Genomic DNA, 18,627 nt, shown 5'->3' with positions numbered 1-18,627 from the left:
ATACATCTGATGGATGTTCCGGACCGTCTCTGCCTTAGGCTGTGACCAGGCTTTTCTCTTCGAAGATGAGTAAGGCTGGGACCGAGGCTAATCAGGCTATGTGTTTGTGTGTATGAGCACGGAATGTGCTCAGCTGATTGGTTGCATCGTATCCGACTTGCATGATTTCTGAATAGTATATACATGGTTTCTAATAGTAGTCTACAGTAGAATGAAACTGGGGCATCCATTCCTTGATGTTCACAACTACATCATACAGCACAAGATTATTCTACTGCTGTCAAACTGATTGATCCAACCAACAAACATGTATCCGCCAAAGTTTTTAATCGTATTGCCATTTTGTCCACACAGAGCTGGCATTTTGGGTGACCGAATGCGCTCATTTTTTTAACCGGGTCCCAGAGTGAACAAAGCTGAAGACTTAACCCTTGCTTCTCCGCGTGTACAACAAATACACATCTTTCCTGAACCAATGACACCATTGCAGCACCCATCAGCGGTGAGCACGATAGGGATTTTACAGCAACATGTACTGCTCCTATACGACCACCGTCAGCAACAAGTGGACGGAACAGCTCTCCATGTTTTCTTCTCTCTTTATGGTGCTTTGTGGCAGCTTTACAGCACCACTTACAGGCCGGGCATATACTGTATACTACAGCCGTTTTCAGTGGTTGTGTGGCGTATTCGGTGGTTTCATTCATGTGGAAACACATATTTCTTGAGACGATTCCATGTGTCCGGTAAACTTTTTGAAAATGATTTTTAAAACCATCTCTGTCTGGACGTGGCCTAACTAACAGACATGAAAGAGGAAAGGTGAAGCAGGCCAGTCAAAATCATGTGGTACAAACCAGAGGAGTGCATCAAGGCGGGAATCACAAGTCAGATGTGGGGTATCTGTGTTTGGAAGCTGGGGACTCCAAGCTGCCCCTCCCAGGATGCTGTCTGTCGGCACTGGTCCAGCACTTCCTGTGCCTCTACTCCCAACACTTCCTGTCCCTGTGCTACAGCCCAGATCAACAGAAAGATAGAGAAGTGTGTGTGTGTGTGTGTGTGTGTGTGTGTGTGTGTGTGTGTGTGTGTGTGTGTGTGTGTGTGTGTGTGTGTGTGTGTGTGTGTGTGTGTGTGTGTGTGTGTGTGTGTGTGTGTGTGTGTGTGTGTGTGTGTGTGTGTGTGTGTGTGTGTGTGTGTGTGTGTGTGTGTGCGTGCGCGTGAGCGCGCGTGCGTTTGTGCAGAATTGTGTGTTAGATGTTGCTCCCAGACCTGCTGAGACCAGTTCTTCTGATCCATGCAGATCACATATCCTGGTCAGACCTATGTTGAAAGTCTAACCTTTCAGCCACATTTAAAGCAATGTTTCATTAATAGACCAGGCATAATTGACAGTGGCTGGGTTTCCCGAACGCATTTAGTGTAAGACTTGTGGTGCCGCGCATGCTCAGATGCCCTCTAGGCCGCACACAGAAGCCTGTGCATAGGTGTGCCACGCAATGGTAGGCCTCAGGCCTCAGGCACATCTATGCACGGAATGTCTATGTTCACAGGCTTCTGTGTGCGGCCTAGAGGGCATCTGAGCATGTGCGGCACTACAAGTCTTACACTAAATGTGTTCGGGAAACCCAGCCATTGTCTTTTGTTGAGGTTACATTTATAACAAGATTCAAGACTTATACACACCTGCTGGCAGCATTAGTGCATATTTTGTTAATGCCAGACACAACAATTCCCCTCTTTTATGTTACTCCTATTATCTCTTTATGTCATATTGTGGGCTAGAGCTAAAGGAAATGGTTAACAAATAACTCTTGCATTATAGATGACTATTTTGGTCAGTTAGTGAGTTCCAAATTAGCCAAACGCTTGCATCTGTTTACTTCATTGTGTGGTCAATGGTCTTGAAGCTGTCACACTGGGCAGACTCGATGCAGACTGGATTCTATGGAAAGAATTACTTCCTGGTTTTGCTGTTTTCTTAGGCTGGACTTTCTTCCTAGGAATAACTCAACTTTCCAAATATAACCACCACATGCTGATACATTTTGGCAGTCCCTGGCATTCTGTGGAACACTCCCATGTCAGTGGCTTGTGGCTTCATTGGTTAAACCTGCCAAGGTTGAGGGTTCCAAATACCAGCAGGGAATATGTATATAAGTATGGTCTGTGCTAGCTACTCTAGATGTATGTTTTGAATAATTTGAAATGTCACCCATCAAGTGACATTGCATTGATGGAGGGGAAGGTTAAGATTCTTGCAGTATTTGATGACATAGTTTGTGTTAAAACACGTTCAAGTACAAATACATGAGCCTGTCTATAGACTCTTATGGATGCTTGTTTTTACATTGAGGCAGGCGAGATCAGTTAGTCACAGGGAGACATTTTTCCAAGATACAGTATGTTAGCCAGCTTTGGGCAGTGCCAGAAATCAGCTATTTGTGCTCTATGATAGCAGGTTTGAGCCAGTCTAGTGCTTTCAGAGCAGCTAAGGATTGGTCAGTCTACTCTAAAAGCTGTAAACAATTTTACTAGTTGGATATGTTTACTTGACTTGCTTTTATTTCAATTGTCTGGTCTCTCTTCACAAGTATTTAGACCTGCATCATGGTCAGAAACAAATATTCAATAGAAATCTGAAAACCAAGTGGGAACCCTGTTGGGGGAAAATAAATATTTCCAAAATGTAATGAAATCCTAATTGGACTGTTAAAGAATCCTTTCTGGGCCATTCAAGGACGTGTTGACAAGGTGCAGCAGGTTACAGTACTTAGGCTTTTGTTATTATCCACTCCTGCTAACAATCTGTGAATTCACAACCTCTTATGGTCTTGGGTTCAAGAAGATCCAAAAAAGTATGGCTTAATACTGGTATGAGATCATGGTCTCTTCAAGTGTGTCTCTCTAATTCCTATTTGTATTGAGAGGCCCCATTCTTTGTGTATCGGGCTTGTGTGTTTGTACTGTAGGTTGAATGTCCTCCGTTTACATTATCTGCTGATGACACAGTCACTTGGAATCAGCCATCTTTGTATGCATCTCAGTCATTCCACAGATTGGCACACGCACGCACGCATGCACATACACGCACGCACGCACGCACGCACGCACGCACGCACGCACGCACGCACGCACGCACGCACGCACGCACGCACGCACGCACGCACATTAATTAGAAATGCATACAATGTATTGAGCAGCAGCATTAGTTCATCCACTAAACCAAAAGCCTTATGCTTCTCATTAGCCTCTTGCTCTGGAATCTGCAAGTCATTTTATTCCTGCACTCTCACTTGTCATCCTACCACTAAAGATGATTAAAGGAATAGTGGTCTTAAGTGGTTAGTCATCAATTTAGTTGATTTTGAATTTGATCTTGTTGATTTATAAAAAGTAAAACAAATTAACAGAAAAAAACGTACCTTTCTATTATTCGATTAATTGAAAAAGTAATCGTTGGGATAATGGGATCAAAATCAATAGTTGCAGTCCTCCTTCAGTTGCTCAGGAGAATCAGCTACAGAGAGTTCCGTTGTGTCATGTGGACAAAGTAACTTCACCAGTGTTTCAAATGGCATGTGGGTCATAGATGTACATGTCAGATCAAAAATATAAGTAGTCCTAGATCTGTATCCGTAGTACTAGCTAACCCGTGCACATTCAACAATGTTGAATGTGTAGTTTCCCATTACCGCTGTCAGACTTTGTAGATCCACATTTACATGATTACAGCTATTGGTGATGACTAGATTATGACTACTGTTTATTTCAATTTCAATTTGGCTCTACGGTGTTTACTCCAAAAAGGCTCCTGTGCATTTGATACACTCTCCATTAGGGGTGGGGGGTGGGGGGTAATTTAGATTCCTCCAGTCCAGATGTTGACCAGTATCAAATATCTGTTGCCAGTTCTTGTCACACTTTTCAAGACTGCAGCTGGGAGATAATCAAGCATACTATAGTAAGCAGCGATCATTTACATTTGGGTTATTAGTGTCAAGTTCTGTCAACTATAGGAATTTCTCTGTTATTAGCTGCCATGGATAGAAGAATAGAACCCTCAAAGAACGGTCTCTGTTTATGTGGGTACAACAACCACTAGTGTACAATGTAGCATTCTTCTATATTGGTCATTTAGCAATGCACTCACAGTTAAAGAGTTTTACACTTTATTATTATTAGCAAACAGGAGACTGGCGATGCGATACTGTCGTACCTTTTTTCTAATCCAATTAGAAATCATTGTTGTTATACACCGTATTTAGCTTGGTTGATATTATCAAGAGGCCAGGCTATGTGATTCGTGTCATCTATTCTCCTCGGCTCTTAACTAGATCAGTGTGTGAGGACGAGTAAAACAGAGCAGCTTCTTGTACTGTGGTATCTCTTTTTTCCCTGTCCTCATTCCCCACAGATGGTTTCATTTACGTTTTGTTTTTTCTTTCCTTCTTTCTTTCTTTCTTTCTTTCTTTCTTTCTTTCTTTCTTTCTGTGTGTGTGTGTGTGTGTGTGTGTGTGTGTGTGTGTGTGTGTGTGTGTGTGTGTGTGTGTGTGCGTGTGCGTGTGTGCATGCGCGTGCACGTGCACGTGCGACTGCGTGTGTGTGTGGCTGTGTGGTTGTATGGGTGTTTGTGTGCCTGTGCAATGCATGTGTGTGCTTGTGTGTGTCTGTCTGTGTCCATGTGTGATTGCTCCAAACATCTTCCTGATACTCTGCCACAAACATTCTTCAGAGTGTATGTTTTACCATATAAGGAGTGTGTCCCCTGGCAGCCAGAGAATGTAGTGTGAGTTACTGAAGCCTAATTTATACTTGTCACTCGCCGAAAATAATATGATTTTCAAGAACAAGAGAGGAAAGGAGTGGGTGTTAATGGGGGGGTGATTTCCTGTCAAATTACTAGCTCCATTTTTAAAACTCACAGTTTCTTCCAAAATAAACTTGCTTAATGTAGCCTATTTATTTTTTGCCATAGAACCACTCATTCATCAATATACCAAGCAAATGCCATCATTCATACGATTTATGTTTAGTATTTTAAATCCCTGAGCAGTTTTGAATGAGCTTATCTGAAGTATGTCCTGTGACTTTACTTTACTATTAGTTGAACACTTATTCAGCTGAAATAATATAACTGAGATGCTTTTCCTGTCCCTCTGAGCCAGATATTATGTACCCCAGCCAAATTAGTTATTATAGCGTTTTTAACACAGATCTTTGCTTCTGGGGGTTCTTGGTACAAAACCTTTTCAGATGGGGTCCGCAGCCAAATACTGTACATATCTATTTGGACACAAAAAGGTTTGAGAACCACTGCTGTACATGCAACTAGCAGCAATGCATGCCACAGGAAGTGTCCTATCTTCTCTGGACACGACCAGGAGGCACGAAGACACATACTGTATGGACATGTTTCTTAATCTTAACACATGACTGACTATGTCTAATCTCTCCAGGGACACACTGTAGGCTCACACAGTCTTTTAATGCTTTCGTCTAACAGCCTGTATATGGGAAGCACTGAAAATGCATAGAATGCGGATGATCCCTTCCCACACACTTCCGTTTCGCTTTTGCACTCATATAAATATGTCGAATTAAGCCTATCAAAACCAACAGAAAAGAGCTCCTGTCTGCAATTTGCAACTTGACCTACACAAGCTTCTAGCTTGACAAAATAAATGCCCCCCCCCCCTGTTTTTCTGTAAATATACTTTAATTGCTGAGTATTGATGACTATTGTATTTCTTTATGTGTCTTGATTGATTGAATACATTGATTGACCACAATGGAAACAAGCCCTCTGGGCTAACCATAATATGTCTATACTCTTTTATACTTTTATGCAAACTTTTAATATAGTATTCAATCAATCAATCAAACTAGCTTGCTGCTTAGCAGAAATGGAAGTTTAAAAAATACATATTTTAAAGGTATATTCAAATATATTTTCACGAAACATGACAGCACAACTTTTGTGAGGCGGAGTTACAGACTGTAGCATTCAGTGATTGTGGAAGAGTTGACTGGCTTGAGAGACTAGCATGTGTCTAGGATGCCACACACTGTAGAAAGCAGGAGCACACAAGTCAGGTACACATTGTTTGTGTGTTGATATTTATATAGTCAACACACAAACAAACAAACAAACAAACAAACTATAGTATTTGTTTAGTGGTAAATTCTTTATGTCTTTGTTTCTTGTCAATACAAAGACATTCAACTGATGGGAAACCAGACAGCTGCTAGCTGGAAATTGTTTGTGTGTTGTGTGTGTGTGTGTGTGTGTGTGTGTGTGTGTGTGTGTGTGTGTGTGTGTGTGTGTGTGTGTGTGTGTGTGTGTGTGTGTGTGTGTGTGTGTGTGTGTGTGTGTGTGTGTGTGTGTGTGTGTGTGTGTGTGTGTGTGTGTGTGTGTGCGTGCGTGCGTGCGTGCGTGCGTGCGTGCGTGCGTGCGTGCGTGCGTGCGTGCGTGCGTGCGTGCGTGCGTGCGTGCGTGCGTGCGTGCGTGCGTGCGTGCGTGCGTGCGTGCGTGCGTGCGTGCGTGCGTGCGTGCGTGCGTTTTTTAGACATGCATCAGTTTTCGTGTATTATTGCTCGAGTGTTTCTGGTGCCTTTTTACAGTGTCCAGCCTGCCTGTTGAGTTGACCTGCAGCTCATGAATAGAATGTTTGTTTGCATGTGAAGGGCATTCTCCCCGGCCCATTGCTTTACTCAGGAAATAACACTATCTGTTGTTTCAGGCTCCGCATACAGTATATTCTGCCTCATTTGTCCCATGGGCCCGGGGTTCACGGTGACACGTAGAGTACAAAGAGTACTTCACTTCACCCCAAAGCAGCTTAAAGAAAGGAATGTGATGTGCAAATGAAAATTCTCTTTGTATTCAAGCCATCTGAGTAACTAAAAGGAAATAATGTCATTTTGGGGTGACCAGTGTTCTACAAGCTCACGATGCATCACGTTGTGGCATGTCGTGAGTTTGTAGATCTTATATTTCTGTCATGCAACACCGTAGTATGACAGAGTATAATGAAATACTGCCTTACTGGCCACCAGCTGGGGCTAATAAGGCAGGACCAGGGAGAGGGAGAGGAATTCAGTAGGAAGAAAAGACGGAAGAAGATGACGGGTGCCAGAAGGGGGTTTCGCCTAAATGGTTGTGTACTGCCTGCTCTCACCGATCGTTCTTCTGTTGTATTACTGCGTTGAAGCCGTGATCAACTCCAACTGGTAGGTTAGGTAATACGTAATAGGTTAGCCTATTCCTAATACACAAATCTTCAGATGCCCTCGTGGTTTGAGCTGCAGTTAATTTGAAGTATAGGATACAGCCATGTACAGCATGTATAGAGTTTGCGTATTTTGTATGTCTGGGACGCCTCAGAGCCCTGACATTGTGTGTCAGTGCCACACACAACAGTATAAACACATGCACAGAAAGAGCGTAATTGCTACTGGTGTGGTGTGAACAACTGGAAGAAATACCCATCGATTGTGCACAGCCATGAGAAAAGTTGGATACACAAAGGAGGCTGTGCAGAACATGCTTTCATACAAAGCCAAGAGCAGATGACATTAATGTCCAGCTGCTAAAGCGAACTGTCAAACTGAACAAACTGATAGAACTATGTATCGCACCATGCACACTCAATATGCTGCTGTCCATATCTCAGGTGCTAGGCATTATTGCATAATGTGGATGAGATGAGGGATATATTGGGTAAAGAGTTGTTATCCAGAGCTACTTACTTGTAACTTGTCATAACTTGCACATTAAAGTGTCCACTTGGTTACCTCATAACATCAACGTCTGGCCACACCCACTATTCATCATCATTTTTCGACCACGGTCGAGATCACTATTAATGCCCCCCCCCCACTATTAATCCACTATTAATGCTCCCCCACCACACACACACACACACACACACACACACACACACACACACACACACACACACACACACACACACACACACACACACACACACACACACACACACACACACACACACACACACACTTCATTTTCCATTCTGGTGCCTATGGAAGGCATGACAGACTTGCATAAAAAATGGTCAGTATATGACACAATGGAATGGAATGGCGGTCTGCACAAATAGTAATTAGTTTTCCCCATCTGTAAGTTATCTCCATTGATCTCTGGTGAAATTTCTCCTCCTCTATTTTAAATAAAATCTCAGTCTGAGTGACATTATCTGTCAGTATGACCAGTCGTTTTGTGACAGTCAACTGAATTTTACTGACATTTTGGTGTTTTACTTGACTGACTGGCTAATTTACAGACAGACTCACTGGTCACACATGACTAATGAATGGCTTACCAGCTACTGAACTCTGTGCTAGATTAGCTGTAAAATTATTGCACACTGCAATTATATGGAAAAATAGTGTCTGTACAGTGCAGGCAATCCATTGCTTCTACCCCACTGTAGTAGAGAATGAAGTTGTGCTTTTGGCACGGTGAGAGAGCACACACACAACTCTTAATGCTGGTCAGTTAAGACAAACCCATCTTGGCAACAGTAGTACAATCATGGAAATGTCCCTTTCCATTTGTAACAACATTACAATTTACAATTTAGGCATTTAGCAGACGCTCTTAATCCAGAGCGATTTACATTAAGCAAGAACAAAAAGCATGGCAAGCATGGCAATCTATATAATGAAACTATACATATAAACTACATATATACTATACTATGCTATACATATGTACTATGAAGTGCTATGACTACATACAATGCAATTCTAGTGCTGTCTACATAACATGCTATAAGTCTGTATCAAATGCTATCTAAGTCTACAAAAAGTGCTATCTAAGGGGGTAGGGTAAGTGCTACAGGCCATGATGGGGTCTGAAAAGGTGGGTTTTCAGACTACGGCGGAAGATTGGGAGTGATGCTGCAGTTCTGACTGCAACGGGAAGTGCATTCCACAGTTTTGGAGCCAGAAGGGAGAAGAGTTTGGGACGTGTGGAGCGTTGTCTGATCTGAGTGCGTGGGAGGATTTGTAGGGTTGAATGTTAGTATACTGCAGTAATTGAATATCAAATGATACATGTACTGTAGATGTGTGACGTGTCTTTTGAATCAGAGAGGTCAGGGTCAACTCTGTTTGAATGTGGCTCCATAGGGGGTTGGCTATTGGATAAACTCCCTGACCAACAGAAAGGAAATGCCTTTATATGCTTCTCTTATTGCCTCTGCTGCTCTTCATTGTTTACCAAAGGCAGAGGAGAAGCCCATGTCCCCCCGAAATTGCACAGTAAAATCCTCAGTGCTAAATCTAACTCTGAGTGCAATGTGTGACAGTGTAGTGAACTCTCTCAGACTACTGTGGATACTAGGGGTTCAACTCCTCCGAGGTGTCTCTGGCTTGGCCGGGCGCTCCAACGAACACAAATCTGTCTACTCTACACCGTCCTTATAATGAAAAAATCACACCCGTGTGAACTGAGTGGTGTAAGGTCTTATATAGCCTGTCTGACGTAATGAAATCATGTCTGACGTAATGAAATCACACCCGGGTGAACAGGGTGAACATAGCAACCATGCTCATTTTTTCTGCACAGAAAAAAAACCCTGTTCAAACATAGCAACCATGCTCATTTTTTCTGCACAGACTAACAAAGCCAGTTGTAGGAGTGGTTTACACCACTCAATAAGTAGGGGTTGGCACAGCTTGGCAGTGACAGAGTTGTAGGTGACAGGGTTGGCGTTGACAGGGACTACAAACATGGGGCATTGGCAATTTGCATAAATTGGGGAGAAAATGAATAATCAACAGCTGTAATACTCATGTTTCTTGTGAGACTGTCAATAAAAGATCTTCCAAGGCTCTCCATCTGTCTGCAATTAATTTCTTATGCAACCAGCTCTGCTCAAACACTGATATATGAAACATGAGTCACCCCAGAGAGCTCAAAGAAGAGGTTATTGTATCCCAGTTTCTCATTGTCCACAGCTGGTATCTGTCCAATTGATTTTCTGTTTCATTTCAACTGCTTTATTTGAATTCGATATCAATCACGCCCTCTGGGGAACTGTGATGGGTAGTTTACATAACCTCAGTAATGATACAGTTGATACAGAGGGTAAGGCTGGATAAAGATGGCTTTCTCATCCTAGCCCTTACTGCTGTAGTTACTTTGGTGAGCTGATTGTACTTCATAACAAGGGTCTCAAAATAGCGGTGAATTCTCATTGGAATATGATGAGATTTCTACCATTTCTACCACGTGACACAAAATTACTGCTGGTGTGGATGTGAAAGTGCGGAACCACTTTACCGCTCTAAAACATATACATTATTATAGTTTTTGTGATATTATTGAGTGGTGCAAACCACTCCAATAACCAGCTTTGTCTGTATCTATGTGTCTATGTATGTGTGTACCTGTACCTGTGTGTACCTGTACGTGGCCCCACGTACATGTGAGCATGGTTGCTATGGTTAGTGTGTGACGTCACTGACAAGTTGCACCACTCAGTTCACATGGGTGTGATTATTTTATACTTACTATACTAAGTTAGGAGTCATCAAATGACTTACATAAGCTGTGTTATTGCGATCTCAATGACTGAATCCAGGTTGCATTCTTTTAGGTTGTGTATATTGGAATTCGATCCTTCTAAAGGATCTGAGGTATGTCCTACTTTCCTGAAGGCACCCCCGAGCGAAAACCATCCTACCTCAACAACAACCTTATTCTTAGTCTGCACAAGAAATTCCTCAGTGTTCAACTGTTCATGTATCCATTTGTAAAATAAATGTCACCAAATGGTCCATGCGGTTACATTTGTACACTCAGAGTTAAATGAACACTACTGTGTGAAATATGCTTTTGGGAGAGTGGACTGGAGTACGGTCATGGTGAAGAACTGATGATTCAAGCAGTGCTCCTCTGAGAGGCAGACTATAAGAGCCAGTATTTTTCACTTCCTCATGCTGTTAGTTATCCGGAGAGTATAATGGACAGTGTCTAAAATATGACACCATGCTGTCAGAGAAGATTAAAATTGCTCGCTGAACTTTCATGCCTCTCTTTATTATGCCTCCGCTGGCCAGAGACATTGTTTGCATTATGACCGTCCGTCCATACATCTGTCTGCCCGTTATCGTGAACGCGATATCTCAGGAACTTCCATTTTGCCTAAACATACGCTTAACTTATTTTATTAAATTCCTTTCTAAGCCTTCACTACATATGAGAATGGACAGACATAGATATAAATGGCAACTGGTTTGCAGAGGCATACAACTGACACAGAATTGCATGTTTTTCTTTATTGTTTTTTCCATTCTTATCTCCCCTTCATACCCCTGTTTATAACAACTGCAATATTACATTTTAATTCTGTATCATTTTTTTAAACAGGAAATACAAACATGAGTTAACAAATGTACCGTATTAAACTGCTTTTTTTTCGTTAATTTAATTCTGAAGAGTTTACAGATGGAAGCTTAATGGTTAGATTTTGTACCTCTTCAGAGTTAAATATACACTGATGATTTTACTGTGCATTCCTCTGTCCATTCCTCTTCCATTTTCAAACCTCCTTCAATCCAGGGTTTAACTATGAAAGTCCCTGTTTTCAGTGTGGAGGGGGAAACCCACCTGTACACACAAGTTGGATAATGGGTTGGATGGAGAGGAAAAGTAAGGCTGGATGGGTGTATGACCTATGTTGCTCTCTCTCTCTCTCTCTCTCTCTCTCTCTCTCTCTCTCTCTCTCTCTCTCTCTCTCTCTCTCTCTCTCTCTCTCTCTCAGGCGGAGGGCGATGTAGCAGGTCTGAACCGTCGTATCCAGCTGGTGGAGGAGGAGTTGGACCGGGCCCAGGAGAGGCTGGCCACGGCACTGCAGAAACTGGAGGAGGCAGAGAAGGCTGCAGACGAAAGCGAGAGGTCAGTCAAGTTCACATTAATTTGAATTACAGACAATTGAGAGAATGGACTGGAGTCAGGGGGTCCAGGATCAGCCTCAGTTTTCTGTTTCTGCAGTTGTCTTGTGATAGTATGGAGTCAAGTGGGTATGTGCTTGTGTGTGCGTGCGTGCGTGCATGCATGCGTGTGTGCATGCTCACACACTCCCATGCTCGACTGTATGCCTGTTTTCATTTATCTCTAGTTAGTTGAATATTTCAGTCAGTCAAACATGATAAATAAACAAACAAACAAGGGCAGCCTACTCTTAAAACGGGCACTGCACTGGTTATGAAAATGGCTAACTTCAAAGTCAATGTACACCATAATCTTACAACATCCAGGAAGTGAAATTAAATGAGACAAGCTATCAAATGAAAATCAGCCTACTCCTTCTACGATGAATATTAATGTGTTAATTAATAATTGACATTCTTGACCATGGTCTATGACCACCTAATTTTGCATTTAACATCTGTGCGTCTCTTATGCAATTAGAGGGATGAAGGTGATTGAAAACCGGGCATGTAAGGACGAGGAGAAGATGGAGATACAAGAGATGCAGCTTAAGGAGGCCAAACACATTGCTGAGGAGGCTGACCGCAAATATGAGGAGGTGAGTCTGAAGACACAGCTGGCGTGGTGACCACTTTTCTACCATGCACCCTTAGTTAGCTCATAACCCGCCACCAAAAATCAGGTAGCGAAAATCGGCTATAGCTGATGTGAGCATCGTATATTTAAAAGTCTTCAGAAGCATTAATATTGTAACTGTGCGGTAGCGACGATTTAGTATTGAGCCCCTAACATCGGCAGCGCTGTTCAATCCACCTCATTCTGAGCCTCATTCTGAGAAAAACGCCTCTAAAGATCGACGCTCCCATAGCATTCTGCGGACGGCCATCTTGCTACAGGTAAAACACAGCGAGCTGAGCCTGAGCATTGCCTGGCGACCGGGAGAGCCGCTTTACGGTAAATATTAGCAAGACTATTGTGAATTAATAAAAAGCCCCAAAACACGTTAAAGGCGTTCTTGGCGCCCTGGGAATTCAATAAATACACGTAAAAAGAGTTCCTGGCAGGGATGAGTTATAGCTTGATTTATACTTTGTTGTATGATGAAATGAAATGAAATGAAATGAAATCTATATTTACCCAGGGTATCTGGGCTAAGCTCAAGAACTTGTTTCCAGTCAGGCCCTGCTCATAGAACACATTTCATCGTAGTGGTTCAATGCCTTGTTCAAGGGCACTTCAGCGGTGGTAATTTTAACGTGTCGGGCGGCTGATTCGAACTAGGAACCTTCCGGTATCAAGACCGCGCCGCTATCCGTTCGGCCACCGCTGCCACAGATGATGGCGTTGCTCACTGAAAATAGCAAATCAACACGCTCACAACACATTGCAAATTGCAATGCAGAGCATTGTGAGCTTGTCAATTGGCTATTTTTGGCTAGCATTTTTCGTCTTCTGAGCAATTATGACTATTGTCCAAATAGGGTTAAGATGATACGAACACATTTCCATTTCCAGGTGGCCCGTAAGCTGGTGATTCTAGAGGGAGAGCTGGAGCGGGCTGAGGAAAGAGCAGAGGTGTCAGAACTGTAAGTACAATATACACCTTCACCTTAACACAAACCCATCTGTATATTCCAGCATCAGAGCTAAATATGGATCTGTGGTCCCCCTCCTGACAGTAAAGCCAGTGACTTGGAGGAAGAGCTAAAGAATGTAACCAACAACCTCAAGTCCCTAGAAGCCCAGTCTGAGAAGGTGAGTGTGAACAGAACAGAGATTGGAATAACAGAAGGATGTTCAATTTAGTTTCTGAGTTTAATAACAAAGGCACCGGTTTAAACAAACAAACAAACAAACAAACAAACAAACAAACAAACAAACAAACAAACAAACACATAGTTACTTTTAAATACTATTTGGCAGAGGTCTGATCCCACTACGAGAAGTTTGCTGTGTTCTGTCATTTGAACATCCTTAATATTGAAGGGACAGTCATTTCAGGGAGGCATACCTCATCCTTAAAGAGAGCAAACTGCCTTCATAATAATAGTGCATAGAACCTAGTGGAACCAACTATAACCTATTATTTTCTCCTGAAATTGTTTAGATCATAACCTCGTGAAGGTAATTTGATTGATAACTATTATAAGTATATGGTTGCAGACCACTTAACTGAAATCACTAAACAACTATAACAAATTGGTCTGTGAGGGTTTATTTGGAACACTCTGTAGTGATGGGCACACAGTGAAACCTGCCCAGACTTCTACTGAACAGTACATTCCTCCCCAGGCACAGGCAGGCAGTCTGACAGGGTGCCAAGCCCTGACACAAGATTGCTCTGCTTCAGTAAAACATGAAATGCCCTGTTCACATTATCACGGTGCCAGGCACTGCCTTGGTTGGGAACATACCCATGGCGATACCATGCCATGCCATATGTGTGTGTCCACATGCATATGTGTGTGGTTGCATGCTTATGTAGAGAGAAAACACATACCTGAATTGGCAATGTGCTTTGGGACTAGTCAGACTAGTCCCAAACCAGGATGAAGGCATTATGGATTGCTGAAACGCTGGCCTTTTTTGTGTAAATACATGTGTGTAAGTGAACTTACGAGTGTGAAGCAACATGCTGAATTACCCTCCCCCTGGCCAAGAGAGATATTAACCATATGGTCTCACAGACACAGCTACACTGTGTCCATTCACAAACACGTGCATCTCTGCTATAAATCTCTGTCATGTCTGTGATTTTCAACAGTACTCAGAAAAAGAGGACAAGTATGAGGAAGAGATCAAGGTTCTCAGTGACAAGCTGAAAGAGGTGAGACACACTACTATGCTTTAGGAGTAGGGAACGGTTGGCACACTTTAAAAATATGCGGTGGCTATAATGTCCAGCCCAATTAATTCAATGTATTAGCAGCATGAGCAAATTATTCACAGTGTAAGTGAAAACTATGTTTGTTTTCACTTTGCACTTTTGTTTGCTACAATGGAAATTGAATTATTTCAGTTGGACGTTACTCCTGGTAAATTGAAGCTGCTGACCTCCAGCAAAATGTGTCCACTGCGGTTTACAAAATGCTTTCAGGTTAATCTAATAATTCAATCTGAAATTATAAATTGAGGTTTATGCCCTTGCCGCTGCACTAGCAACTCCTACTGGTCAGGTCGTCTGTACAGTGGGGAGTGGACCTCTGCAGTCTGCACACTATGCTCTCCCCAAAAAACTCACCTCTCACAGGTGAAATGAAGTGGTTGGCGACCCCATATGTATCAGGGGAGGCATGTGGTTGTCTACATCAGTAATTTTCAACCTTTATAGGCCACGGATCCCCACAATAATCATTTGAACTGGGGACCCCCACAATATTTATATTTGAACTGGGGACCCCCCACTCTGACTCTCGGAATTGTAGGAGTTAAGGCATTAGTTTGACTTGGTTCCACAGATAAATATTGTGAATATAGCAGATCTACAAGCGGTAGATCGGCTATTTGTATAGGGACCCACAGGTTGAGAACCACCAGTCTACACCATCCCCAGACCGACTGTGGGGGTTAATAGCAACTTTGACTGCAATACACATGGCAAATGACTGAAATTGAGGATGATGAATTAGAAAAATGCAAACTTTCAGTTCCATGGCAACTTGACAAGCAGCGAGGACTTCAATTACAAAGGCAACAGACAGTTCTAGATCAAATTTGTTGCAATGCCCGAGGTAACTATTTATGTGTTCCTCGCCAGGCTGAGACCCGTGCAGAGTTTGCTGAGAGGACAGTGGCCAAACTGGAAAAGTCCATTGATGACCTGGAAGGTATGAGAGCACAGTACACACACACACACGCACACGCACACGCACACGCACACACACACACACACACACACACACACACACACACACACACACACACACACACACACACACACACACACACACACACCATGGTTTCTTTTTAAGAAAAACATGTTATAGAATTTGTGGATACAAATGATGGGGTCATTCATTCTTTCAGTAGCATGGCCTTTCTCTCAGACTGACTAGCTCGTAAATGAAAACAAAAATAATGCTTAGGATGGATATAGTGACGCATTCACTGTCAGTGAATAAGCAGACCTGTCAAGCGTTGTTGGGGAACCCCAAGTGAGCAGTTTGCTATAGTTTCTTCTAGGTCAAGGGGGTCGGGCCTTGTTACCCAATCCTCCATATGTCCATTTAATGCAAACGTCCCAGTACATTCTGACATGGGTCCCAGCCAGGGTGTCCTGTTCCAGCAAGGTTGGAAATATTTTCTCTCGAAAGAAAAGGTTTCCTTGCCAAACGTATGGAAACTCCTTACTAAGACAAGCTAATAAAATACAGCCTGGGTCTCCAGTGTAAAGAACTATGCAGTGGCCCTTTCTCCTACAAGTGCAAAGCCCTCCTTTCGTGAAGAACAACTAGGCTAGGTCTGCTCACTCTCCTGTTCTGCAAAGAGGACAGAATGTGCTCAAATGTTTTTAGGTTAGCATTATTTAGATGTTGAACTACAGGCAACTTAGTTTGTATGTGGAGTTATTGGGGCCCCTTTATGAGATATTTGGTCCAGACTTAAATTCTCAAAGCTGTCACTCAGCAACAGGGCTTGCAACATGTTTTGTGTTTTATGTTTGTGACCACAGATATGTCATCATTCATTCTTCTTCTTCACATTTCTGCATCTTAAAAATCCTGTTCTGTCTTTTTTTCCTACCTCTCCTCTGTTGCTCTTTGCCTCCATCTTTCATTCTCTTTCTGCCCTGTTGCTGCTCTCCATGGCATCTGCCTGTACTTCCTCTCAACCTTTGACCTCCAGATGAACTATATGCTCAGAAGCTCAAGTATAAGGCCATCAGTGAGGAGCTGGACCATGCCCTCAATGACATGACCTCCCTGTAGATTCTCTCTCTCTCTCTCTCTCTCTCTCTCTCTCGCTCTCTCTCTCTCTCTCTCTCTCTCTCTCTCTCTCTCTCTCTCTCTCTCTTCCTAGAAGACTTTTCTGAATTTCAACCTTTTCTCTCTTCCTTATTTGGTGCCTTCTGTCCATCTCACTGTGCAAAACAATCTGTGCAAAGATAATTCAATTCAATGTATTAAAAGTCTTTTCCTTTCCTACATTGCCACTTTATTTCTTCTTTCAGTTTTTACTGTTTTTACTTATATTGTAGCTTGATATAGAACAGTCAACCAAGAACATTACTATTACCTACATTACCTAGTATCAACAAGTTGTACTTTATAAGGTGAGCTTTGTTTGATGTTAGCATGAATTTGTGCAGTGTGCCCCTCACTGTGATGACCCTAATATCTAATAATGCCCTGTTGTGTTTATGGATTCCTGTGTGTGTTTTTCTATAGCGTAATAACAACACTAAAAATAATTAATACAATGAATGATCTCTACATGGTAATACACAGGTTTTCATGAATCAGTAGACCATTTTACTAATGTAGAGTAACAATCAGCATTTTATGCATGCAAATTTCTGTTTTATTATATGGAATTGGGTTTATGAGGGGCGCTAGCCCCTCCTATGTCCAGCTTTGAGGGTTTGTGTAAACACACATGATGATGAGAGCATCCCTCAATTCACACAGGTGTGATTTTGATTTTGCATGTGGAACAACTTACAGTAACACAACCAAAGCAGTTATGCAAAACGTTTAATGCATAGGCAAAACACTGTGAAAGAACCATGCTTAGTGTGGAATATTGTTTTCCACATGACAGAAAATGTCATCATCAGGGTTGGATATCCCTGATGTCATAGTAAATGCGACCTGCTGTCGCAATTAGTCTACTACAGCCCATAGAGCCCCATTGTAAACCCGGACATTTTGAGTACCCTAAAGGTTTTATGTTAGAAATGTCGAGGCTGGCAAGTAGACTATAGACGAATCCACAGAGCACTGCCCTGTAATTACTTGCGCAAGCAGAGCGCGCAAGTAAGGTGGTTTATCCGGCACGAAGCGTATGCCGTGGTATATATACTGATTAAGAGAGTGACGTAATGAAGATATGTATGTACCAATGCCGGGGTGTAACTGGCTCTCGATGGTGACGTAATAAAGATATGTTTCAGTGTCGGGTGGATTAAAGGTAATGCCTCTATGTATACATGTATGTAATCTGAAACCTACCTTTATTACGTTTATTACGTCACCACCAGTTATATCCTGTCATTGATACATATCTTCATTACGTCACACTCAAAATCAGTACCACGGCATACGCATAAAACAACCCAAGTAACCACAATATACTACTTTTCAACTTACAACTTACATATACGTATACATACATACGTTACCTGTTAGCTAACCAATATTGAAAGTGAAACATATCGTAATTACGTCACCATTGACAGCCAGTTATAACCCGACTTAATTTCAATGTTTTACAGAGAGGCTGAGATTTGAAAGTTCGTAGCGGTCGACAGTACTTGCACGCTCTGCTTGCGCACTAGTACTTGTGTGCAAAGCGCAAGTAGGGACTCGACAGAGTGCAGTTCTAGTTGTCATCAATATTGGCCAGCAACTCTATATCTGACTTCAAAGCCTTAGATCTCCATATGGATATATGTCAGAACCTGTTCTGACATGTCTCCCTTTTGACTGATACCTGTCCATTCA

At 42.4% G+C, this 18,627-nt stretch overlaps 2 protein-coding genes across 5 annotated transcripts in view; both read left to right on the top strand.

The window, feature by feature from the left end:
- lpl2a (lipoprotein lipase 2 a) overlaps positions 1-15,852 on the top strand; it is a 99,280-nt gene extending 83,428 nt beyond the window's left edge. The window contains exon 12 of the transcript XR_013790489.1: positions 15,807-15,852. The gene's annotated coding sequence lies outside the window, so the exon portion shown is untranslated. The remainder of the gene's footprint in view (positions 1-15,806) is intronic.
- The window catches only part of tpm4a (tropomyosin 4a), a 33,135-nt gene that overhangs the window by 12,665 nt on the left and 1,843 nt on the right, over positions 1-18,627 (top strand). For 2 of the 4 annotated variants that reach the window (XM_079506763.1, XM_079506764.1), the window contains 7 exons: positions 11,796-11,929; positions 12,446-12,563; positions 13,481-13,551; positions 13,645-13,720; positions 14,730-14,792; positions 15,723-15,792; positions 16,811-16,908. In XM_079506763.1, the coding sequence (XP_079362889.1) occupies positions 11,796-11,929; positions 12,446-12,563; positions 13,481-13,551; positions 13,645-13,720; positions 14,730-14,792; positions 15,723-15,792; positions 16,811-16,893 (615 nt within the window). In that variant the 3' untranslated portion in view covers positions 16,894-16,908. Of the gene's footprint in view, positions 1-11,795; positions 11,930-12,445; positions 12,564-13,480; positions 13,552-13,644; positions 13,721-14,729; positions 14,793-15,722; positions 15,793-16,810; positions 16,909-18,627 lie in introns of those variants that run through there. The other 2 variants (XM_079506761.1, XM_079506762.1) reach the window with 1 other exon arrangement.

Source organism: Electrona antarctica (genome assembly GCF_951216825.1).
Source record: "Electrona antarctica genome assembly, chromosome: 7".
Taxonomy (NCBI): domain Eukaryota; kingdom Metazoa; phylum Chordata; class Actinopteri; order Myctophiformes; family Myctophidae; genus Electrona; species Electrona antarctica.
The sequence above is the reverse complement of the archived record's forward strand: the minus strand, read 5'-3'. Positions and strand labels throughout refer to the sequence as shown.